This window comes from Artemia sp. Qi Xiang Cuo, chromosome 2, assembly GCF_049724085.1.
Source record: "Artemia sp. Qi Xiang Cuo chromosome 2, ASM4972408v1, whole genome shotgun sequence".
Lineage (NCBI taxonomy): Eukaryota > Metazoa > Arthropoda > Branchiopoda > Anostraca > Artemiidae > Artemia > Artemia sp. Qi Xiang Cuo.
In genome coordinates this window covers 24508847-24536373 of record NC_142795.1, presented here as the reverse complement: position 1 = coordinate 24536373, position 27527 = coordinate 24508847, and the positions used below count along the sequence as shown (strand labels likewise).

At 34.4% G+C, this 27527-nt stretch overlaps 1 protein-coding gene across 4 annotated transcripts in view; it reads left to right on the top strand.

Annotated features, from left to right (window-relative positions):
- The window catches only part of ex (FERM domain containing expanded), a 154564-nt gene that overhangs the window by 93057 nt on the left and 33980 nt on the right, over positions 1–27527 (top strand). For all 4 annotated transcript variants that reach the window (XM_089099862.1, XM_089099867.1, XM_089099871.1 and 1 more), the window contains 9 exons: positions 1245–1460; positions 1887–2009; positions 7447–7596; positions 9780–9905; positions 13704–14132; positions 19733–20020; positions 22246–22640; positions 23276–23504; positions 26869–27100. In XM_089099862.1, the coding sequence (XP_088955988.1) occupies positions 1245–1460; positions 1887–2009; positions 7447–7596; positions 9780–9905; positions 13704–14132; positions 19733–20020; positions 22246–22640; positions 23276–23504; positions 26869–27100 (2188 nt within the window). The remainder of the gene's footprint in view (positions 1–1244; positions 1461–1886; positions 2010–7446; positions 7597–9779; positions 9906–13703; positions 14133–19732; positions 20021–22245; positions 22641–23275; positions 23505–26868; positions 27101–27527) is intronic.

The following is a 27527-nucleotide window of genomic DNA, read 5'->3' as shown; positions in this document are numbered from 1 at the left end:
ATTGCTTTTTGAAACCTTTTTTCCTGATTGATTAGCGAATTAGTTTTGTTTTGGAATTCACGAGAGCTCTTAGTTTAACGAAATAAACCAACTACCAACTGGTTAATAACTGAAAACTGATAAATATAACTTTTTAAGTTATAACGATTTTAAATAAAATTCGCGAAAACAGGAAAAATAAAATATGCTTGCAAATGCATATTTGCATAACAATAATAGAAAAATAGTACAGTTTTCTCTTTTTTGTTTATCCAGTTTTTCTTGTGGACATAAAAATGTGTTTTTTTTTGGTTTTTTTTTTTGCAAGATTTTCGTGCTTTGAAATTTTATTGTTGATGAAAGTTTTAATTTTTCAAGGATTGATTCTAGAACAATCCTTAATTCGAACCTCCGTTTTGTGCCTTAAATTTTCTTTTGTGATGGAACACGTGAATTCCGCAAACGCAGTTATGTAAAAACTCTAAGCTAAAAAAAAATAATAATGATTTTGACTGTGCTCAACTATGCTTATAACACGCGACATGTTCCAAACATTTATTGATGTCAGACAATATAAAATGCCGGTTTTGGCCTAGCTCAATTCATAATTTTATGGTTATTCTCCAAAGACTTTGGCTGTATATACTTGTTTCTATAACATACTAGACTAGTTTATAAGGCTTATAGGGCTTTTAACCCTATACGGGGGAGGAGTACACTGTTTGGAACAAGTTCGCTATCAGAGGGATCTGTCATTGATGAGACCGTGACTTCCAAGATTTCGGATGATGAGAGAAAAACAGTGGTAAGCTCATGCCTGAACACAGGAGGAGAAGGTTTTCCAAAGATAAAAGTTGCATATTTGTCTTTCATTAATTGGGGAAAGTGTGGTTTGAAGCTCCCAGTAGTTTATGGTGAATGACGGTTCATGGTGAAACCATTGTTGCCCCTAAAGGTCCTGCCTCCGAGATAATTGCCGAAAACCGTTTGCTAAGCTGTTCTCAAAGGGAGATGCTCAATCAAGATTTGATGTTCAACCAAACTTTGATCCTCTTGATCTTCATTGTCATGCTGATTCTCCCTTCGAGAGCAGTTCAGTAAATTATTTTAGACAAACTATGTTGGAAATTTTATCAGACAAGATAAAATCAAGTGCCTCTTTTCGCCTAGCTCAATTCGTAATTTTATGATTAGTCCCCAAAGACTTTGGCTATATAAAACTGTTTTTATAACATACTAGACTAGTTTATAAGGCCTTTTTGCAGTTCGGAATGCAAAGGATAGTCCTGCCAATTTAGCGTGGGCTGCAGAAAATGGGCTTCCTCATCCATCTGATGCAACTTTGGCTAATATCCAAATACTGGGAGGACTGAGTGATTTGGGATTGTCTTCATTAGTAGATCAAAGAATTTCGACGATCAGTACTTCTTCAACAACTTCAGGAATTGTTTCTGATCGCGTTGTTAGCTTGGACTCAGAAGGTACTGTTTTTGCTTATCTTTCTACTCTTATGATCAGATTAAATTTTTTATGTTTTTTTTGTAATGTGGAAGTTGAAACATAACCATCTTCAAATAATTGCTTGACCAAGGGCAATTATGTATAATTATAGATATGGGTTATGTAGAGATTTTTGTCTTGCTGTAAGCGAGAGGGTTATGTAATCCTATTTCTCTCTCCCCCACTCTATCTTTTCTCTCTCTCTCTCTCTCTCTCTCTCTCTCTCTCTCTCTCTCTCCCTCTCTCTCTCTCTATCTTGTTAGTTGTGGGGCTCAACTTTTGCTTGAATTACTCATACTTATAAGTCACTGTCTTAATAGATATTTATTCAGTTTTGACAAAATTTCTTCTGTATTATTAATGACCCGTCTCATTTGTTTATTTCTTTTACTTTTTGAATTTTTTAGATGAAGGCAGAGATACTGTGATAGGCCATATTGAACATTGTGACCTGTCTTTAGTAAAGCCTGATGGAAAAAAGTCAAAATCACCAGTTGTTAAATCCTGTGATCTTGTAGACGGAGCAACAGGTAAGTTCCTTTTCGATGTAACTGTAGAACTTTTACCTAGTTCAAACTATTGACCCAGAATTTTGACCCTATTTCACGTATTAACCTTTAAATAAACGCACTTAATATTGAGCACTCCCTTTAGAAATATTTTTTTTTGTATGACCAAAAATAATCCAGTTAATTCAATACGGTATGGCTGTAGTTATTCAAAGGCGTAATGTGACATTGTCTGAAATACTTTGATTTGTAGCCCACTTTCTTAATGTAGCCTACTTTGATTTGTAGCCCACTTTCTTTCGTAATGTGACATGGTCTGAAATACTTTGATTTGTAGCCCACTCTCTTAATCTAAGCAAGCTCTATCGATTAGTAGAACAATAATAATCATTTATTTATAACCTAAATCATGTACAAATATACGAAAGTCGTGGGGTAATTGAAAAGAGAGCCAGAACTTAAATTAAACATCAATATAAAACTAAACCTTATCTTAGGTCCTCCCATGCGTCCAGAGGCGCCTAGGGCATTGCCAATGAGTCTCCGGTCTTTGCGATATACTGTTACCGCCAGCACATCTTCCCACTTGGGTTAAGAGACCGTGTGGGACCATGTTAAGAGAGCAGAGACCCGACTGGTAAGTATGGCGTTGCGCGCTCTTGGGACGACCCTTCTTTCTCGATCTTGCAAGTTGCCACTGGAAGTGATTGTCATCAGCAGTACTTCTGAGGATGACGATCGTTTTTAATGTTTTTAGTTTCTTTTTGAACCTTAGGATTTTTCCTAACTTGGAATATTATTAAATTAAAGTAAATTATATGGTAGTTAAATGAAATTAATTCTTAAACTAATTAAATTAACCGAATTTTATTAACTTAGCTCAAATTATATTTTGAAGTTATGTCAGTTAAGAGGGAGCTTCACTCTTTAAACAAGCGGCCATCATCCCGTTTTAAAGGATTGCTTTTGCCCCCTCGAAAAGTCCAAGTAGAGTTGTGTCGTGTTAACGTCTTATGAGTTGTCGCGGTAGAAATAGATGTACCCATAAGTGGAAACAGGTTTTATCTTTACGGCTAGAGGGACCGTAAGATTTATCTGGGTTCTAAAAAATACCTTGGATTCGATCCCATCTCTTCTGCCCTAAACTACCTATGCCAACATTATCTAGGTATGTTTGAAGATGATGATCTCCTCAGACTAAGACAAGATTGGTTGTGATCTAAGTTTTCCCGTCTGGGAATCTTCTATCAACATATAAGGGACAATCTAGCTCTAAAGGGTAACACCTCAGAAAAACAGATGGATCGCATGGAGAAGAAGACGTGATTCGAGTATTTCTTTATGTCTTAAACGATTAGAATTTTCGCCAAGAAGCGCGTGCTTAGACGGTGGGTTTTCAAGAATTTTTAGACACTTCACCTTCAGTAATTCTAGATTTTATATTAAACTCACTTAGCGATTAAGGATTTTTTGCTGAAAAGAAAACTCACACATAAAGAGACAAGACCATATCCAAGGGTTGGGTGGTACGGAGTTTGTCCCCTCCCCCTGAATTTTGGTACAACTCTTAAAAATGTATATTACAAATTTTAACAAATTTCTAATGTGTTTTTTATAGTTTTTTTTATAAGATTCCCCGAAAAAAATATTCCCTGTGCAAAAATTAAACTTGGATAGCTTACGGCCTTGTAAAGAGACAACCCAATTGATCTTTGTCCATCTTTTAACTAATTAGCGGCATTCGAAAATTAATGAAAAAGGCTTTTATTAAAAACTTACTGAAATATATTTGATCGAAAAAAGGATATATTGAATAACTTATCGAAAATGTGAAATTTGATGCCAATACAAAACATTCTGCGGTATGTTTTAACGTAGCTTTCAGCAAAATTTAATTACTTTTAACTTTCTTATAATATCAACTATGCTACTTTCGGTGTTTCTTTGCTTAAGCTGGAATAAAAAGACTAATTAACGTTCATTTCATGAGCGAAAATGGCTGCTTCATTCTATTCAAAGCATGAAAAATATCTATCTGAATAAAGTCATAAAATATAACACGAAACAATAATGTCTAAAGTTTTATTGCGTTCTCTAACCTCAATCGCCTTTAGCTGACATGTTCTATAATTGCCAAGGGGCTACAGACTGTTAATCTCAAATGCACATAACTTTGTCTCTGGCTGCTCCTCTGCCAAAATCCCTTTTGCTCCCGATACTATTTACTGTGCCACCGGGCCTGCCTTCGCCTCTACTTCTTTGCCTCAGTGGTTGCAGCTCATTTGATGGTGTGTGCGGATAACTGAAAAGTTCTCTAACTGAACCTGATAGCTGTTTTTTTATTATTATTATTAAGTACCAGTTATTTGTAGAAGGAGGCTAATTGGCATTAAAATATAGAAAAAGCCATCTTTACATCAAAGACTCAATTTCTCAAGTATATTTCTGAGTGAGGAAACGCGAGATAGTGTTTATATATTATATATATATATATATATATATATATATATATATATATATATATATATATATATATATATATATATATATATATATATATATATATATATATATATATATATATATATATATATATATATATATATATATATATATATATATATATATATATATATATATATATATATATATATATATATATATATATATATATATATATATATATATATATATATATATATATATATATATATATATATATATATATATATATATATATATATATATATATATATATATATATATATATATATATATATATATATATATATATATATATATATATATATATATATATATATATATATATATATATAGAAATTTTGTAATATCATAAGAATCCAATAAGGTAGGAAGTAATAAATTGGCTCAGTCGATAGAGCATGGCAAAGTTGAGGGGATGGGCTTTAAATATGCCTTGCAAAATAAATAAAATCAGAATAAACGCAGTCTTTTTTGGATTACTATAACTGATTTCTGGCTCTACATTTGTGACTTAAGTGCATTTAAACAAGGTTTTTGGGAGTGAAAACTAGTAAAAAATGTGCAAATACATATCAAACAATAAAGAGGAAAAAGGAGAATTCTCTGAAGAAGTTTCTGAGAGATGAGCTTCAAAAAATAATTACGTAGTTAAAGAATGGACAAGTGAACAAACTGAGCAATGGCGCTAAGGATGTACTTCTCAAAATTTTCCGTAGAACCTCAACCAGGTTTTGTTTTACTTTAAAAAAAATAAGAGAAAAAGGAAAAATCCGAGTCTTATTTTGATCGAGTTTTTATTGTTAACAAAAATATAGATCGTTTTTCCAAACCAACGGTTCAATTTGAGACAGAAGTTCCAGAATATAATTCATTATTTAAATATTTTTGAAACCTGAAGTGCCCCTCTCATTACGAAAATGTCCTCTTTCTTTTTTTCCTCTTTCCATGTACCATAAGACACTGCATTCACAAGCCTATCGGAACAGAGGTGGAAAAAAAGGGGGAAGTATCATCAGCGTCGACAGGAAACTGTCTTGGGAGGGTGAGGGTGTTGGCAAGTGCTAACATAAAACATTACAGTGAAGTTTAAAGATGTAGCATGGGTTCATAAAAAGAAATGAGGATATCTATATCCCCTAAATTCCTGGAAACATAGTAAAAAATAAATTACAGGCAAATCAAGGCCATCATAAATCGTAGCGTCTCGTGCAGTGGCTTCTAAACAGTCCACGAAAGATTGACCTCTCAACCATATCACACATCAAATAAGCTTCTTATTTTTGTTGATTCGACAAATCTAGTTACAGGTCTGTGCCTAAGGTGTACACAATGCAACCTAGTTCGTAGCCCCTTAATAGTGGTTGAGATTAGAATGTCTTTCGTATGGTTCAATAGCAATAGAAGAATGTGCGGAATGCATTTCTTATCTCCAAGTAATGACAGAGTTATCGTATTCAAATTTTCTGCAGATCTATCTTTTTTTTTCCTTTTTGAATCTTGCTTAATATATTCAGTATGCTGCTAAAGTTTTAAGGATTAAGACGTGTTCTTGATGTTATCCTTTAGATATTCAGAAAGCTTTAATCAGTGCCGGATGATTACAAGTGATTGTAGTGACGTTTAATTAGTCAACTAATTAATCCATGCTTTGTTGTGAAGCTGCTAGTGATGCTGTTTATATTATAGTGTGAACAAAGGGGTAGTAAAATATCAAATTTAGCATAAGTGAATTAATAATGATATTTGTTGCTACAGTTTAGAATGATATGAGTTGCTTGATAGATTTAATTCTTTTCAAACCTTGGAAGGTAATTCGCAACCGTGTTTTGAAACTAGGTTTATACTATATTGGCCTTGTAGCGTTAAATAAGATTGTTTTGTTTCCTTATTCTTAGCAGACTAATAATTTTGCTGTAAAACTTAGAATTTAGAAACGTATTAGGAGGGAAGAATTTCGTGGGATTTTCAGAAAACGATTGGTGCAGTTCTGTCATCTTCGTCTATGTTGTGCCATAAAACGTAAATTTGGGCACAAATGTGGACTCTTGGCTCGGAACATCTAACTTTTAATTTCAGTAGAATATTAGAAATTCTTGTCGTCCGACCGGGATGTATCTAATCTCCATTTTTGACTGATTGGTCTGACGATAAATCTAGCGTCGGGAAATCTGGGAGAAATTTTGAGCTTAAAAAAATTAATAGAGGTTCGCAATGTACTTGAAATCTAAGCTTTCTTGAACTCAAATCTTGAACGCAACAAATGGGAAAGGGATTAATTGCTGATTTTTACTGCTTGTTTTTCACCCATGTTTCTTTTTTGCGTGGGTGTAGTGTCCGTTACAACCAAAACTACTTAAAATCATATGGAGGTCTTTTTATCAGAAACTAAATTTATGACTTTTCTAACATCTCCGTGAAATTTTAACATCTCCGTGCCAGGGGTGGTGGAACTGTGCCATGCGTTTTGGGGAATGCGTCAAGCGTGGTGTTCCAAGATGTACACCAGGTGGCGGGAAGTCAGCACCCCCTTAAAAGAACCTCTACGGGGGCTCTTGGTTCAACCACCTATAAACTCTTGTTCCGGTTGCTCCACTGGAAACAAGTTCAGTGTTTAGAACCTTTAATAAAAAGTGTAACGACCTCTTTAGCTTTCTAACTTATCCCCCCCCCCGAAATTTTTCTTTTTACTCAAAATCAATTTTGAACACCGAAGTAAGTAAGTCGTTCATGTGTATATCTTGCAAAGAAGAAAAAACAATCTTTTTGTTTAGCGCTATAGGAATATAGTTGTTGCTACAAATAGCAGGTCTAAAACTAAAAGTTGATGCCAAAGTTGACACTTGATGATTGTCAATGGATAGCAGAAGGCGGTGCATAAAAAAAGTAGTGCGGAAAGTGTCTTTATCATTTGTGTGCAAAAGTGTATATCAAGTAAGTCGGAAACATTTCCTAGGTGGACGGGAAAGTGGAGCGAAAACACCTGAATGGAGTGAAGATACTACTGATGGGCCAATAAGATCCGAAAATGTGGAAGAATCTGATTATTGGTATGCTTGTGATGATGATGCCAGTGATGCAGGCTCAACGGGTGAACACTGCTCAGGTATTTGCCTATGTTTTTCTTCCCCTTCTTTTTAGCAGTGCTGTCGATGCCTCCTTAACCAGGTTTTAATCGTGACAATGCTATGGAAATAAAAGAGAGCCTAGACAAGAACGCAAGATTTTTCTGGCGTGATAATTAATAAAACTTGGGGAGGGGGGAACAAATTAAAAAAAATATAATTTTATTTAATAATTTGAATAATAAATTCCGAGAAATTCGAGAAAATTTAGGATTTGGGCTTGGGCCGAAATAAAATCAAAGAATGATAATAAATCATAAGAAGAAAATGTAATAAAAATATAAAGAAATGTTAGAAAATGGCATAGAAATATAAAACTTGGAATATAAAAGAAATATTAAAGCTTTCCCATTAAAAGAAATTTCTAGCACAATTTTTAGTATTTATTATCCATTGATTAATGTATTAGTTTAGATTGATAAAGTATAGGGTAGGCTACTAATATTTCTACTATGTTCAAAACACGATTTACTTTGCCTGAAATTAAGGCAGTTCGGAGTAATTTTCTAGGGAACGCAAATTTTGTTGCCAAAAGCTCACTGAGTCGTTAAAGGAACGCGTTATGTGCTTCGGCTTGGTAATTTTCTCAGAAAAAAAAAGTATAAATAGAAAAAGGTCCTAATATTTACGGAACTGTATTATTATCGATCACCTAAAGTCCTTGGTGCGGTCCCATCGAATCACAACCAATCGGTTTCTTTTGTATTTTAAGTTGTATAGCTGTAGTGTAGTGTTTGTTTACCACCTTGCCATGGGGAACTCCTTAAATTAAATTATAAATCTCAAGAAATGCATCCACAATTTATGCTTTATATCTTTAAGACTTCATGACTTAGTTTTACCAGGCATGGAAGGCATGGGACCCCACCTGAAACCTTTTGGACAAGTGTTTTCTTGTGAAATATCGCATTGTTATTATTTACTTCTCTATTAAACCTTATGCCTTATTGCCATTATATACACTATAATAAAGCGCTTTGACCCAAGCAAAGAGAAAAGATAGAAAAAATAAACGCTTTGTCGCTTCCTGACAATTCTGGTGGAAAGAGAAACTGATGGTTTGACTTTTATCCGAAACAGAAACAAACTGAATCTTCGTCCATAGCTATATTTACCGAAGATATGGTGTTTTGATAACCTCCCTTCTTTTTGCCTTGTTTTTATTGTCTTTTATTTTGTTTTCTTTTCCTGTACCCCTTTACAATATCTTCGTATCTATACTGGGATCTTATACAAATCAACCCCCGTTCAACTCAACTTCCATTGGATTTGTATTTGTCTTTCAGCGCTTGAATCAATAATAAAATTTATGCAACCAGTAATGATGGTCATGAGAAAAGAGGCATAATGGGAATAAATACACATTTTAACGCTGGAGTATAGAGAACTTCGACAAGATATTATTTTGATTGGGTTTCTGTTTTTATTTTCAAGTTAGAATATAATAAAAACACATTAAACTATCATTCATGCCTTTTCCTTCCCCCGGCATTTCAAATTTCTTCCTACATGCCTTTCTGCTCGTAATCCAGAAAGAAAGCTTCTAATTACCGATTATATATATATATATATATATATATATATATATATATATATATATATATATATATATATATATATATATATATATATATATATATATATATATATATTATATATATATATATATATATATATATATATATATATATATGTATGTATATAATCTTTTTAAATAAATTGATTAGCTGTTTGAACTTAGGCTTACCATTTTGACTTATAAACAAACTTGATTCAACAGAATTAATTGTTTTCATGATTTTAATGTTCTTGTCGTATCTTGTTTGCCAAAGCAATTTTTCCAAGATAAGAAACTGATGAATTGGTCAACAAATGCATGTGCGCACACGCATACACAAAAAAGCTCTATTACTGTAGCCTAACGACAAATGTAATTAAATTGATTAGCGGTGCCAAAAATTGTAACAAAATTAATGAATTTAGTAACTAGAAATTCCTGTCAGTAAATTTTATCTTGGAGAAAAGTCGAAAAGATAACGCGATCTCAATCCCCGTTTTGTTGAATAATTTGGTAAACTTTGTTTGTACCGAAAAAACGAAAAAAGTTTGTCGGGATTTGTTAAAAGAGTATTGTTAGAAAATCTTACACAATTGATTTTTATAGGTGCCATGTGTGAATGCCGAAGGGTGCGATCAAGTAGCCCGGACTTGACTCAACCTCACGTTTGCACACTCTCTGAAGATACACTTCGGGCCCACAGTCCGAGTGGCCATAATAAAGTACCTTCTGGTAAGCTTAGTAATCTTAATTCAATTTCATGATTATCCACGATGATTTTTTAGGTTAACCTTTACATTGTGCTTCTAAACGGAGAAGGGGAGGGGGTGTTTTCACAGACTAGTCTGTTGGAGCTCTCGTCAACACGGAAATTCGGGTGTGAAAATCTATGTTTGGAAATCCCCCCCCCCACACACACACACACAGTAAAATAAGTAGAAAACAGATAAGTATCTAATTCTTCATAAGAGGATTAAAAAAAGTAAATGCTAACAGTCATACAGATGATAACTAAACTGATGCAAGTCTGTTGGGCTGATGCAAAGGAGCGCATAGACCAAATGTTCAATGACAGGAATATTTTTCAGCCGAGGGGAGGTATTCATTTTCTCCAAAAAGTGCATTTCAAATGTAAATACGTACATTTTCTTGCATTTCGACTTGCTATTTTCATTGCTATGGATGAAAATTCTTCGTTTGTAGCTCTCCTGTTTGAAAAAAAAAAATCTGGCTAAAACGAGTATAGTCTTTATTATTTGCAAAAAGAATCAAACTTTTAATAGATAAATAGTAAATACTCTTCTGCTCTTTATAGATAGAATTATTATAGATAGTATTTTTATACATTTTTATAGTATATATGGTACTTCTGCATTATAACTAAACCAGTGCTATACGCGAAAGAAGTCAAGTTTGATTAATGCTAATGAAATAAAATAAAATAGGATGAAAATGTAATAGTTTAGAAGCAAATTTGGGCTATATTTTGCACATTAGTGGGGGATAAAGCATAGCGTATATTAAATACGTAACCGAACCTAGGTACCCCCCCCCCTAAACTCCAAAAAACAACAGTTTAAATATTGTAAACGCAATGAGAAATCACGCTTTGCAATCAATTTAGATAGCAAATAGTTGTTTGACGGGTTTCCATGTCTGGTTTCCTTGTACAGTCTTTAGCGCTGGTTTAGTTATAATGCACCAGTACCGTATATATCTTATAATATTTATAGTATATATTTAATCATTTTGTAGTATTTTTATAGATAGTATAGATAGATTGTAACTTTTTATAGATAGATAGTAAATACTCTTGTGTAAGTCCCTTCGACTTACACAGTGGTTCGTTTTTCTCTAAATGTCGTTTTCTAACCTTCAGCAAATAAACCATTATTTTTCAGTATTGGGTTAATCCAACTTCAGTGATTGATGTTTTCTTTGGTGGTCCATCCACGAGTCTTTTTTCTTTTGGGGTGGGGGATATTTCAGTCCTGTCCTGATAATTGTGAACACATGAATAGTTTCGTATATTCCTTAATGTATTCATATTTACTGCAAATATTCAAGGGTCACAAGAGGGCAAGTATGGGTAAATTTATTTGGTTACCTTATATAGAACCCATGAGATAACGCGTTGCTTCAGATTTATTGCTCAATTTCAAATTGGAAACGCTGAAATGAATTAAAAGATGACCTTTTGGTTCTTAGAACAAGGATCTTGTTTATTATTTATAATAAAAATGACCTTGCTGTTATCGTGAGTTTGTTAATTTGTCTTATACGTGTTTTCATTTCCTTTTAAAAGGAGAATGATATTAGAATGGTTTCTTTCTCTATTTTTTACTTATTTCAGTTACAAAGACTAGAGTATTTTGCCGCGCCTAAAGCTTGTGCTCTCCAGAGAAATTGCCTACGGTTGGTTTTGGGTCCGACTGATTGACTTTATCTCGAAAATTAAGCTGTACGAGAAATGTTGTTCAATCCTGCTTTCTAGGGCTGTAATGAGAGAAAGGTTAAGATGACTAGGGCTTGTTCTGCAGCTGAAGGATGACGGATTGCCAAAGATCGTCCTTGTCGGCCAATCATCAGGGTCCAGACGAAAAGCAGATCATCCCCGAATGGGATGTGAAAATGTCGTAAGGAAAAACTTCAGGGGAATGATAACTTCTTGGGAGGGTGTAAAGAGGGAGTCTTTGAATAGACTGGAATGGAGAAGCTTGTGCACTTCTATTCGTCTCAGGTGGCTTGGTGCTCCAGTGAGTTGTGATTGTTAGTAGCAGTAATAAAGTCTATCGCTGACTTGTGTGAAAATTGCCAAAAACTGTTTGTCAAGCCATCTTCAAAGGGAGGATCAGTAAGGCAATGAAGATTAGAAGGAGGAAAGCGTGATTGAAATACATTGCCCTAGTGATATTGCCCTAGTGACATTGCCCTAGTGATACTCCTTTTGAAAATAGCCTAGCAAACAAGTTTTGGCAATTTGCTTAGAAGTCTGAAGTACTTAAGTATTTTCAGGTTTACGGTTTTCAATTGTTTTCAGATTTTCTCAGAACTCAGATACGACCTCAGGCATGACCGCGACATGCGAAATTTTCTTATACATGTATTTTTATTGTATTTTGTCTTCAATGCAGTTTAAACTTGGAGTAAGTTTTTTCTTTTTCCGAAATGGGTTGACTCAAGAAGAAATTGAAATTGATAAAAGGTATCCATAATTATTTTACTCTTCGGTTATGAGAGAAAACAGTAGTGTGACTTTGATTAGTTAAATAGGCATGATTATTTTTTATTTCAGAAATGACTTTAAAAACCATTAGATGGTTTAAATTACCCCAACGTGTCTGTTTTGTAGATTTGAAATGTTTTTCTGAAAGAAAGAAACGACTTAGACGAATGCAAAAACGGTTCGAAAAAAACGGCCTGCTTAGTTTTTTCTTTTAAAAAAAATAGGTCAACAGTGACATTTTCAGGATATACTGTGTTTTTACCGGCTGAGAAGCTTTTTTGTATGTACCTACCAAGAAAATAACAAAACGGAAATGATTTTGAAAGCAACTTTGCAAAATTTCCTTATGATCGTGCATCTCCAGATTGGGAGAAATTTTTCTTTGAGATAAATGACTACTTCTGTAAGATTTTTTTTTAATGTAGTTAAAATTATTTTAAAAATGTTTTTATCCAAGCCTACTAATGAGTAACATTGTAAAACCGGTAACCCGTATACAATTTTTTTCCACCATATACTCCAGTGTTTCTTGTATTTCCCATTTAACTCGCCTACTTTTGGTGTTTTTTGAAGCTATATAATTTTGAAAAGAATATATATATATATATATATATATATATATATATATATATATATATATATATATATATATATATATATATATATATATATATATATATATATATATACTTTGCTTTAGAACCTCCACAAGCTCTGGGCTTTCCCGGAATTTTTAGTTATATTTTGTGAGCTGTTTAAATACGCCGTTTCGTTTCTTTAGAGTTCTGTTCCTAGTTGCATTAAAAAAAGGAGAAAACAATAATAATAAATAAACAGAAAGACCAGCTACGGTAGCCCTTTAGTAAAATCAAACTTTTTTGTTATAAATAATCACATATTTTTTCTAAAAATATTAAGAGGACATTCAAAAAGGTAAGGCATCAAGTAGCCATAACTTCATTTTTTTTCAACGATTTAATTTAAAAATGCAAAGTTAGCTGTGGATATAGTATTTTTGCAATGAATCTCAGACCTAATAATATCTTATGATAAAAAAGAGCCTTAAACAGTGTTTTTCAGACAGTTAGTTGAAATATAACTAGTTGAAATATAACTATACCCCCCCCCCCCGGAAAAAAAGAATATGCTTAAAAGCAAACGAAAAGACAGACAACCATAATTTTAAAAAATGCCAGTCGAATCCCATAGCTAAAATGGGGATAAAAACACATGCGAAGTCAAAAAAAAAAAAAAAACTTTTGATGATTTATCTTATGTTCAGTTCAATTATTATTAATTTTCAGGAATCTCTGAAAGTAGTAGTTTGGTAGTGAGTGTTGGAAACACCCAGGATTCAGATTGTCATAGTGTATTTCATGGCTATTTGAGTAGTGAAGATTCTACAAAAGCTCAAAAATTTTATTTAGACGAACCTCAGTGCATTAGCAGTGAACAAAGTACCTTGACAAAAAAAGATTCAAAAGATTTAAGTGTTATTATTAACAATGCCTTGATAAATCAAAGAACCTCGCCAATTCACACTGGAACTTTGCCAAGAAGTTGTCATAGTCAAAGTGGAACGTTACAGAGGGAGAGGAAAGAGAAAGAATCTCCCTTGGGCTTAGACCTGACTGTACAAAGTGCGGTGCCATCTGGTGGTACGTATCCTCGTCGTAGCACAATTAGTTCAACCTTCGATACGGACTCCGATTATGTAGAGTTTTCAGCTGCAGGTAACCTATTTTTTTGTGATATGCTGTATAATTTAGCGATAACGGCCTATTCTAGAAATTCTACCTATTGCTGCGGTTTTTCAGAAGAATTGAGTAAGTGGTAAAAATCGGAGAATCGCCAATGATTACTATTATGGGCGAATCACAAAAATAAGTTGGGACTCAGGGCCATAAAGGACCAATTGCTTCCTCCCTCCAAAACAAAAGTTGTAATAATGTAGTGCCAATAGCCGCTGGACTATAGATACCCTCTTTTGGCGTGGTATTTTGGACCAGGGTTTGCCTTTCTCTGTTTCCCCTTTGTGGAAGAGCCTTCCTTAAAATTATCAACATGTTCATCATTGTTTTCCCCTATCTCAAGACCCCCCCCCCTTCAAGCTTCAGACCAGCTTGGGCAGGCAATACTCTTCTCTCAAAAGAGAGTGGAGAGTCACCAGCCATCACCGTCAAGCGGCGCCCGATCCCCAGAACCGGTACTAGCAAGAGGACTTCTTTTTCCCACCTCGGATTGCTCCTCAAGGGATCTTCTTTTGCACGCCTATGTGCTTCATATACCCGAGTGTATTACTCCCCCCCCCCCCTCCCCAGGCATGATTTTGGTAGCCATTATTGGCTTTACTCTCTCCAATTTCAGCAGTGTATTCCATAAAATAACCCCCTCTGTGGTGAGGAACAGACCAGCCCGTAGCTAGGCGCTGACTGAAATTAGCAATAATAGATCCTTATTTGCGCCTACTGCTCTCATGGGCACCACGAGAAGGTTTTTACCACGAAAAAGTTTCCACCACTAAGCCTGAGAGTCACCTATAGATATTTGTCGAATGATTGCTATGGCTAATTCGCCTTAGGTTTGAGGTCTGAGTTTGCTTAATCGCTTAATGCCTTAATTTTTCTTTTATTATTTAAGGGTTTTACTATTCAAAGTGCAATACAAACTATTAAACGACACTTGCATGGCAGCAAAGAAACTTAACAGATGCTTGGGAATATAAATAAATAGACAAAGAGACCAATATAAAATTTAAATAAAAGAAAGAAGTCATAATGCGACTGGTCATGTCACATCAAAGACCCTAAATTCCACAATAAAACATTCATTAACAGATTATTTGAGGAACTAGACGAAAGCGAGCCAGAAGACAAACTACTATCAATGAGAGAGAAAAGAAAAACTAAAGTAAAAAATCTCACATAATCAAACTTTGATATAAATCACGCAAATTAATATTAAACTTTTCTTACGAAGAAAGTGAAAGGGGAACAGCTTCTTTATTATCTAAAGCTTTAATAACTTTAAAAAGATATTTATGTAAAATAAACCTGCATCATTCGCATCTGATGAGAGGCTGACAAGCTTTAGAACCAAAACGAGAAGGATGATGGTGGACACAGTCGGTAGGAATCAAGTTGATAGAATACATGATTGAGGGCAGAATATTTTTTACATAATATCTCAACAAAGCTATGGGGAAACTGAAGCAACTGAGAAAGAGGCGAAGTTATAAAGAAACTTATTGGCACTCCTTATAGCAGACGAGTCTGGGAGCGACGACAGAGACGGGACAACTCCTTCAAATCCAGATTCCTTCATGCTGTAGCCTCTTACGAGAAGCTAGATGACTTAAGTTGTATTCAAACAGACAGGAGGTGCAGTATGAGTGAATAAGGGAAAAATATAGACAGCAAATTCCGTGATAAGGTTGGAGAAATTTTGCGCAATACGCCTTTCCGAAATTACAGCTTATCTTTAGCTTTACTTTATGTGAGCCTTAACTGATATGCTATTGTCTACCTATCAAACAAACCAAATTATCAACTATAGAAAAACTATTACAATATTCGGATCAAAGTAATTCATTACTGGCCTCTTACCTTAAACATCACTTCCAATTTACGTGTTTAGTGGTGATTCACCATTAGCTCTTTGAAACTGTAAACAAATGTCATCAGCAATTAGCAATTTTAATCCAAGATTCACCAAGGGAGACTAGTGGCATGTTATTAGTAAGGCACATTATAACATTTCTAATTTTCGTGTGTAGTGGCGATTCACTATTGGCGATTCGCAATGTCATCAGCAAATGGAACTGTTTGTCCAATACTTTTAATGCCCCAAGGCATTAAAAGTATCCTTAACGTAAATGAGAAATCAAACCAACCAGAATTGAGCCCTAAGGCCTACCAATAACATTCGGTTGGGATACTTAAACTGAAGCAATAACACTCGCAAATTATTCTTTCTTGAATTTGGGATTTTCTTGATTCAAAAATTTTTTTCCATGATTTTCAGTTTGGTTTTAGGGCAAAGCATTCAACTGAGCATGCATGTGCAACTCTTTTTAATTTTTTACATTTAGCTTTTGACTCTGGTCTGATACTTGCTGTTATTTTTCTTGATGTGCGAAAAGCATTCTACTCATTACGACTCAAGATTCTTCTTTGGAAACTATCCCGTATTGACATAAGAGTGAGTCCATATTCTTGGTTTCTGTCATATTTATCTGGTCGATTCATCTCGGGTGATCCCTTCTGAAATAGAGTTTGGCGTTCCGCAAGGATATGGGATTTGCCGATACTCTTTAATCTACGTTAATAACTTCATAAATACGGTTGAAAATTTAACACATACCGCGTGCTGTCGTCTTTGTAAACCAGCATCTGTCGCCAACTGTGACAAGAGTTTGTCTTTTTTGGATACACTTGTTGCTTTTACTGATGACAGTACTCTTGGCACAGTTGGTAGAACTAAGTCTGATCTCCGTTCAACGACTATAGCATTTTTGAAAGAGTTTTTCGGTGGTTTGGTGTTAATTACCCTGCCTTAAATGTTGAAAAATCATGTTTTCTCATTCTCTCAACAATTTCAAAGGCTTGCTCTGGTTTAAACGCATTATACATGTCGATAGTTTTCGTTAGTTACCTAAGGATCAATACGTTCGATTCCTAGGCATCTTGCTTGATGAAAATTTTTCTTTCAAGCTTTATATTGATCTCAAAATGAAAGTCTCCCGGAGCCTTGGGTTCCTTAAAAAACTCAAACACATATTTCCAGGGTCAATTCTTAGAATCATATTCTGCAGCCTAGTTCAACCTTTTGTTTCATATTGATCTGTTATTTGGATGTCAAATTTTTCCTCGACAATGAGTACTTCCAAAAATTTATGATAAAACAAGGCTTCCTGTACAGGACACCAACCGTTCGTTTCTAGTTTAGTTTTCCCCGGTCTTCTTGGAGTTGATGTCCATAGATTTGGTTGGATGTTTAATTGTGTTGGTGGAATCATGCGCCACTCCCCTGCCTAGCTTCTGATTGTGGGGATCGCTAAGGTGGACGACTGGATTCCAGATATTGTTTATAGTTTTGTTGTTATTTTTCCCTTTGTTCCTTCCTGGCCATAGGGCCTTACAGGGGATATTTTATTGCAGTTGATTTTTGTTGTAAATTTATTGATAAATAAAAGAACTGAAAACTCATAAGGTGATAATGGCTGACGACCCAATGACTGTGCTCTGCAAAGGTGGCAACCTTACTTTATAAGGTGATGTGGTCAGCAAGAAAAAGGGATAAGATCCTCCAAAGCTATTTCTGGCTTGAATGGCGTCGATTTGACGCTTCAGTTGCTGGGTCTTTTGCAGGGATAAGTAGTAAGTAAGTCTCATGATCTGAGGCGTCGATTCGACGTTTCAGTTGCTGGGTCTTTGCAGGGATAAGTAGTAAGTAAGTTTCATGATCTGAGGCGTCGACTCGACGTTTCAGTTGCTCTTTTTTTTGCAGGGATAAGTAGTAAGTAAGTTTCATGATCTGAGGTGTCGATTCGACGTTTCAGTTGCATGGTCTTTTGCAGGGATAAGTATTAAATAAGATTCATGATCTGAAGCAAGGATCTGAGTCTGGTTTTTATGATCATTATGTTTAAATATTGGATTCTCTAATTCTTAAATATGTTGGTATTACTGATAAAGTTCTTGGGCTGGTAGGGTCTAAAGCTGATCTGAATTTGGTCTTTGGCGAGCCAATACGTTCAACAATCTAGTTCTTTAACTCATAAGCATTTACAAATACTGAACAGTGGTTTTGAAGCTCTCAGTTCTGGAAATATATATTAACAGTGATATATTGAAAAAATTTTCAAGTTGAAACTAATGCCTATGACTATAATCAAACGGAACTATTGACGTTAATTTTGCTCATGTTGGTGCTGCTTAAGACGGTTCAACCCTGTTGACGATAAAATGGTAGATTTTTCGGACTGTATGCCCAAAATAAGTTGGGAGCCTGATGAAAGAGTTAGAATATGGAGGTTGTTGGTGTAGCTAATAGAAATTCAGAAATTGGAATCAACCTCAAACAAAGTTGGCTGGTTTTACTTAAGGAAAAAAATGTAATTTTTCAATGAGTTATGTTCTGAATAGGGAGAAACTCCTACTTTACAACTATACCATGCATGATTTTTTTTTTTTTTTTTTTTTTTTTTTTTTTTTTTTTTTTTTTTGCCATCTTTCTGTTCTTTATTTGTTCCACGTTATAGATGAACCCTGAATTTCAATCTGATATTTCTTTTATTTACTTTTTTCTAGTCATCGAGAGAAATTCGGGTTAAATAGTCGCGATTAATCTAATTAAATTAATCTAATGGTCGTAATTAATTTTGCAACGACGATAAGATTATTCTAGTTTGCTAGTGAATTTTAGCTGTTTTCTTTTTTTCTGAGAATTCTCCGAATGAAAAAAAATAAAAATTTAACTACAGTAGTCAACCACAGACTCTTCAAAGGGACGACCAGAAAATTGTTTATTAGATTCTATTAGTATTATAAGGGGGTTTGGAGAGGTAGAAGGGTGCAACCCCCAGGAGTGACTCGTGTACTTGTGAAGTGTGAGGGTAGAAGTTATTTTATGATTAAATGAGGAAATATCCGAAGAAAGTTCATCAAAATTTTATTGTTATCTTGTATTAGCAGCTGAAAGATTAAAATTTTATTTTTTATTGTCGTAATTCACTATTTTATAACTTTAAATTCTTTCTAAACATTCGAAATTCCTGCAAAAAAAAAAAAAAAATCAATTGGGCCAGGATATTAAAGAAAGATTAACCTGTAAGCCAGAAGGTAGTCGAGAACCCCAGGTATGGGTAAAAAATCCAGCAGTGAAAAGCCCTGAGCATTTATAATTAAACCAGGTCACTTTTAGGATACCTGCACACAGTGAAGATGGAGGAGACTCTTTTTGCCCGAAAGACCCCCTTCCCCTAGAGGAAATTGGAGTTTTGGTTACATTTCTTTTGTTTTAGACAAAACTGAAAGTAATCATCCAATACCCTCCTCCCCTTAGAATACTGATTTTTTGCGTCTATGACCTTCGTTTTCCCTAGTGTCGCTCAAGGAGGGGGGTGGGGGGGGGAGAAACAATTCCTTGAGATTGGTTCGAAAGATTCATCTTCTGAGAAAAAAAACTGAAAAGTTCAATCTAGAAACAGATCATTCGTATACATTTGACTTCTTCTTTCTTATTCTGAAAAATCTAAGTATACCGTACTAAGTATAGCTTAGTCTTATGGTTGTTATTATTAAAACGAAATATAATAAAGAATTATTTTTAGATACGAGACAATTATTCACCTCTTATGATACTTGCCAACATCGAGTCGCTCTCTCAAAGCATGAATCTCAACGAAAGAAAATAGAAGAAAAAGAAAAACCAACAACGATGGTATTTGGCTCTCATACTGTACCAAGAAATGTGGCGATGGCGACAATCACTCCTGTGCCACTTGCCACAAAAGGATGCGCCGTTGCTGTCCAAGCTGGTGCGGTAGAAAAGGGGCCAATAGAAGCACAAGCTCGATTTATAAGGTCGAAGCCAACAATTATTATACAACAAGCTCATGGCAAGTTTTTCTAACTCCAGTAGAATGGTTGTAATTACACAACTATTTAGAGTAGTTTATCATAAAATAGTTTTGTTGTAAATTTATGAAAAAGAGAAAAAAGAAAATGAAATTAAACTGCAACCTACATCATTGATTCCTGTATGTCAATCTCTTACATTGACCCCGATTAATCGTGCCATCACTAGATAATTATAGAAACAAATATTTACTAATATTATATTAATATATCTAATATTAATAATTGCAATCTATATCATGGATTCCTGTATGTGAATCTCAGACATTGACCCTTTTAAGACCTATAACGCAAAAAAATAAACACAGCTCCGGTACCAATTTTTGTATTATCTCTATTTTTTCGATGACGGTTAATCGTGCCATCACTAGATATTAATAGAAACAAATATTTATTGATATTATATTAATATATTTAATATTTTTTTATTTTGCTGCGCCCGAGCACCAGGCCCCGGCACTCGGCACATGGCAGACTTGTATATAATTGATTATTTAATTACACAATAGTATAATTATCGCGATATTCTTTAGTTTGAAATCTGTCCTGTTCATGCATCAAACTTCCTGTTGCATCAAAGCCCTTTCTTTGAATGTATAAAAAAATCATCTGTTTTATAGGATATATTTTTCCTGAGGACTCCTTGTGATTCTCACTGTTGCTTCTCTTCTAGCAGCGGATTTCATTTAAGATTCGATGTGATCATTCGCTGTCGCATATATTCTAACCGCAGATTTTTATGTCTGTTATTTTCATTTGGGATTCGTTGTGATACTTGTTGTCGCATGTCCTATAGCCACACACCTCGTTGCGCTTCATTTTCGTGCATCATTACCTCATACATTTGTCCATACCTTTTGCCTAAGCTCCTCGCTTAGGCAAATTCATTCAAAATCATACAAAATCAATTTTGCATGACGTGATGGATTCTAAAAAAATTTTTCACTGCTTTTCCCTAGTCTTTGTATTTTTGCTTTAATTGTGCTGTTACATAATTCAGGAATAAACCAGGAATTTCCCAGTGCCTCTGTCCTCTGAAATATCTAAATTCCGCATTGGCACAATCATCGTTTTATTCTTTTGTTTCGTCATAGGGTGGAACATCAGTAATTTCAGCTGAACTAAGAAATTATGACGCGATTTTAATTTCTCTATCCTGTTTGTCCTTTGCAGATGCTGAAATAACATTTTCCTTGTTCCATTGTAATTTCTTAAATTATTATCTCAATTATGCAATAACACAATAATCGTGTTATTCTTTAGTTTTAAGTCACATTTTCGCTTGTAATTCAATGTGATTTTTGCTGTTTCTTGTTCCTTGCCTTATGGATACTAAACTTAATTCCTCTTTTCTGTTTATCCTTCACAGACTCACACATGCTAAACTCACACGCTCCTTCATTCTGTGTAATTTTGCTTTGTCTACTAACCGCAAATTTTGTTGTGCAAAGTTTTAGTTTGCAATTCTATGTGATTTTTTGCTGTTTCTTGCTCCATGCCTTTCTCTTTAGCTGTTCAGAGTCATTTGTCATCTTTTGCAATTTTGCATGCATAATAGATACAAAAACGATACGACCACTCCTGGAGGGGGGGGGGTCTAATTTTTGCTCTTGAAATGTACTTTTAAATATGACGTCACATATATGCATTTTTTCCAAAATTAAAGACCCTAGACGAATTTTCTCAAACTCATGACCTACCTAGATCGTTTTTTAGGCCAGAAAATGCCAGGGTACCAATTTAAAAAAAAAATATGCAGCCATTTTTGAGAAAAAAACTATAAATAAATAAACACATATACAATTATTGTATGTTAAAAGGAAGTAGATAGATATTTAATATCTGTTTTAAGAAAACACTTGAATGATTAATCCTCGTCCTTCTCTGGAAAAAAATCATCCAAGTTGCTGCCCCACTAAGTTTTATTTCTTTACATATTGTCAAGAAAGTTTGAACTACACTTGAAAACTTTTGCTCTGTCTTCAAATATATAGCCTGTGTCACTTGACTTTAATTAAGCAGTGTTCAAATAAGACGGGCATACTCTTCTTAACTTTTGGGCAATGCGGTGGGTGCGTGGGAGGCTAGAAAGTACGAAGAAATTACATTTTCAGGTCGTGAAGATTTTTTAGGAAGAAAGTGGGGAAATACACTTGCTTCCTTTATGCAGGAAATGCTAAATTTAATTTTTTTTTTTTTTTTTTAGAGTTTGTGCCAACAACAACCGCGCCTAGTTTTGCTCAGCCAGTGAAATGTGCATTCACAATACCCCCACCTGCATATCCTGGCACTCAATTCGCTCCTATCCATCCTTCAAAAAAGGTAGCACCTGTGCAATTTGTGGCGCAACCGAAAGTAACAGAACCCATACCAAATTGTTTAGATAAAGTTGAGTTTTTACAACGACTCCAATCTGGCATAAACGAAGAGAGGCAACCCATTATCCGTGCAAATAATTATTTAGATGTAAGAGCGTCCAATACATTATCCAAACCTCAGAAGGAGAAGGAGAAAATACAAGACGAGCAGTACCTTCTTGGCATACCTCCACCACCTCAATACCCAGGGCATGCCACGTTTGGACCCACCTATAAAAATCAGGTTCGTTTTCATTATGATCTCTCTCTCTCTCTCTCTCTCTCTCTCTCTCTCTCTCTCTCTCTCTCTCTCTCTCTCTCTCTCTCTCTCTCTCTCTCTCTCTCTCTCTCTCTCTCTCTCTCTCTCTCTCTCTCTCTCTCTCTCTCTCTCTCTCTCTCTCTCTCTCTCTCTCTCTCTCTCTCTCTCTCTCTCTCTCTCTCTCTCTCTCTCTCTCTCTCTCTCTCTCTCTCTCTCTCTCTCTCTCTCTCTCTCTCTTCGTTCTTAACCACTTCTATGATTTCTGTGTTGCTTTAGCATGTGTATGGACAAGAACTTTATTCGGGGGGTGGGGGGATTTTTGTCTCTCTTGACAGCCTAGAAAAAATAATATGCAAGAATAGGCAAATTATCTGAACAATGTTGGAAATATAGAACAAAATTCAACATTTTGGATAATGAAGCTGGGATCCGGTTACGTTCGTAGGAGCTACTTGTGGGGGGGGGATAATAAAAAAAATAAAAGAAGTTTTATGTGATAATTTGAATAAGAAGTGCCCAGAAATTCAAGAAAAAATTTGGATTTCATGGAGGGGTAGGGGGTGAGCCTGCATCAATTTGACATCTCAATCATTGAAATAAATCATCTCTCTTTTCTTTAGTTGAATCAGTCCCAGATTGAACAATTTAAGGCTCAGCTGTATTCCGATGTGGATTATGTCATCTATCCCTTGAAAGATCCAGCGTTATCAGAACAAGAATATATGGATTTCAAGGAAGCTTCTAGCGTCGGAGTTCAGGAGTATATATTACCAGAGTCATTACCACCTCCGCCTCCGTACAGGCCGGCTAGTTATCGCTCCAACCCCAATATATCTCAGCAAAGCAATGGTAAATATAAATAACTGTTATGCAAAGCTGTTATGCTATTTCTTTACCTAGAAAAGACAAAGAATGTCTATCATCTAAACATCATATAGTTATACACAAACTTTGTTTTGACGACCTAAAAAAAAGATATAAAAGTTCAATTTTGAAGACTGGCTTTGCAGATTATAGAACGGGGAAATATTGAGATGTTTGGGGTGCCAGGTCAAAATCATTTTTCTCTGCAGAAACAAATGAAATATTTAAAAGTTTTCAGCATAGGCTTTTAAGCTTTTAACCAGTAGGAAATGGAATTGGAGTCTTTAGTTTGCCATTTTAGATAATAACGAAAGAAAAGGCCTTTTTTCCAATTTTAATTTGTAATTTCAAATGAGAAAATGCTAAATATGTATTTTGTTTTTTGTGTGTATTTTGTTTTTAAAATGAAAGTTCCAACTTCCTTCTCATAAATTTTCTTGAGATACACCCTTTTGACAACCTTGGAAGCAAATAGTGTCTTTTAATTTAGATCAACATGCCCGGATCATTTGGATGCAAACTAAGTGCTCTCATCAAAGGGAGCACAGTATCGTTTTCTTTTCCCATATAGTGTCCTTTGACAGCCCCAAGGATCGAAATAAAAATGTACATACACTCTGTGTAACTTTAATGCCAGAATTATATTCAAAATACGTGTAACACATTTAAAAAAATTTTTATAGCAGAGTAGACATATGCCAACAAATAAGCATAAACTACATAATGAAATTTTAGTTTAAACATCTTATGCAGTGCTGTAACCATAATTTCAACTACAAAACTTGAGTTGGCTATATTTCTTTGAAATTTCAATAAAACTCGATATTTTAGACCCAAAATTTTTAATATTCGTAAAATAAGATCTTCCAGTATTTTTTTTTTCATCCCATATGGTGTCCTTGGACAACCCCAAGGATCTAATAAAAATTATGTACACATACTCTGAGTAACTTTAATACCAGACGTATGTCCAAGAGACATTTGCATATTTGAAAGTTTATATCGGAGTAGACATATGTTAACCAATAAACATAAACTGTACATGGTTTTAACGATAATTTCAACTTCAAAACTTGAGTTGGCTCAATTTATTTGGAATTTCAATGACACTCGATGTCTTAAATTCAATATTACAAATTTTCACAGCTATTCATAACTTGAAAATTTCATAATTTGAACAACGATTGACTTATTCTTAGGTATTTATGGAGTATTAAATTATATAGACTTGTTTAAAGGAATGCCTCATAAAATCAAGGACACAACGTTAGGTCAACTTCAGTAAATGAATTATTAAAACTAATAGGAAAACATAGAATAGACACTTCTTGACTGCTTGAAAATTATTGTCCTAAGAAAACGAAATTTTGAGCCCAAATTAAGACTCAGGATAACGGTAAACCTGAGATCCGCCAAAATTTTGGATACCGACGAAGTACTAACATCAGATAGAAGATTTGCTAGATTTAGTCTTGGGCAGTGATTTAAGACTATTTCTAGTGATTTTTTTATATTGTCTAAACAAAAAAGCGCTAAATCAGCACATAAATCACTAGATTTTTGAAGACAACCACTAAATCAACCGAAAAATCACTAAAATCTAATGGTTTTTTCAACGCGTGACAACCCTGGTCTTGAGTCACACTTTGGACGAAAATGGGTCATTAGTGAACATAATATAAAATTAAAATTTTGTGACCAATTGATAGGCTTCACATGTAAAAAAACAACTAAAATAATGATAATAATATGGAGTTTTTACAAATATGCAAACCCATATCCTGTTCTTGCAACCCTCTGTAATCGTATATTCTATCACTAGCAGTTTTTACAATTTTTTTTTTTTATTGAATTTGGAACTTTAATGAAAAAACCAATTACACTGAACATTAACTTTAAACCAAATTGATTCAAAATGAGAGAAAGTTGATATCTTATGCTTAATCTCTCTAAGAGAAAATAAACTTATTATTAGCTATATAGCTCAAACCAATATGGTCCAAGATACCCTTGTAGTGAAGCATCAACCTCCATCCACCCATAAAACGAGGCAGGAGTCCTATTGTAATTAATTAAGATAAAACAATGTTTGCTTGTTTACACATTTTTGCGTCCTTGCCATATACAATTTTATTTATTGAAACTTCCATCATACAGAAGATAAAACATTGAAAAATAATCCTTTGGTTTCAAAAAAAAAAGAAACTCGAAGTTCTAACTTTGTAAAGTAAGAAAGAACATAGTCCATTCAATAATGCTGGTAATGGAAATACCACCTAATATGGAAGCATTCACCTTCATTCACTTTGAGATAGATAATCTCAGCTTTCCAGAGAATCAGGTTTTCTAAACATCCGTTGCCGAACCTTTGAGAACCCCGGCTTCGGTTCTGGCAAAGTGTCGCGAAAGTACAGCAGAAAAAGAAAGATAAGGGCGGATGACAAAGAGGAATAAAAGGTCCTTGGCTAGTCATTGCATCATCTCTTTTCAATAGTTGTCTCTAGATCCGTTTTCCAAAGGTGTATGCTATACTATGAGTCATGTATTCTATAATATGAGCCAGGCTGAGTCATGTGACTTCATTTGGATAGTTATTAGCATATACAGTATTTGTGTTGGATAGTCTTTGAGCTATTTATACTTATACTCTGTTTCCAAGTTATGAAATGAACTCTAGACGAGCCTGTGTATTCTACTGGGAAGTTGTTATTCTTGAATCTAGAAATCTTACTCCCTCTCTAGACTCCAAACCCTTAAACCTGCTCCTCAGATGTCTCTAATCTCTACACTAGGACCAAAAACTCTTCTGATACATCTGACTTTTAACTGGGGAAAATGTGCATAACATAAATTGTAAAAAAGAGCTTTTATTTATGCTATGAATAATACCATATTAACATTACTGATACATCCCTTCAGAGCTGTTCATGTTGTAGTTAGACTGGTTTAGCCACACATAATAGAGGTTTGTTATTGAAAGTATTTATCGATGGAACCAAGCCGTGGCTGTGTGTTAGCTAGACACATAACGCTTTCACTTAGCTACGACAGCCTACCAACGGTGATTGAGATTTTGCCCCTAATGTTGTTATGCATTAAATTAATTTCAGTTTATTTAGTAGAGCTGTTTTTGCACGCTGGGTCTCGATTCTAAAACACCTAATTAGGTTTTTTTTTCCCCAGGATAAGTTTACTGACTAATATTCATGCTTCAAAATCATGGTCGTCCACTTAGAGGATTGAGCCCCTAGTCCATCATAAAGGAAACGACATTAGAGTTGTTATGTCTTGGCCACAAGACGATAATTTCCTCGTTGTTTCCAAATGTCTTTGATTTTGTTTCTTATAGGTGAAATTTACAGTTTTTCATCGAATCACAGTCTCACGTCCAGCAATTATAGTAGCAACTATTCCACGAGTAACTACTCTTCTAATTATTCTTCAAATTACTCTGCAACTCAACTACCAATTGCTTATGTACCTTACCCAAGGTTATCTACGAAATATGTTTCGAGTCAATCATTAGCCAGCTCACATTCTAGTAATCCTAGTGCGTATTCGACGTCTACCCACAGTGCAAGGTAAGGAATGTGTCAACATCATTATTTATTATTCTAATTTTCATATTTTGTCTTCCAATGTTATTGCTCTTGAACATGTTTTGATGCTTTTTTTCTCGGTCTAACCTGTAACATTAAATTTTCCTTGTGATTTCAGTTTTTCATATATTGTTTTATTGTTGTTTTTTCCTCTTCCTTTTGAAGCATTTCTTATGACATCATATATCGCATCATATAAGTATTCTCTTATATGATGTCATGCATAAATCATAAATATATTATGTCATGCAATCATAAATAAGATTGTTGAGTTTCCAACGCAACAGTTATTTATATTATATAATGTCTGTTGGAAGGTCCAAAAAACGAAAATTTGCACTTCTGGTTACTATAAATGATGATTCTATGGAACCAACACCTGAACTATCAAACGTGATAAGATCTGAAA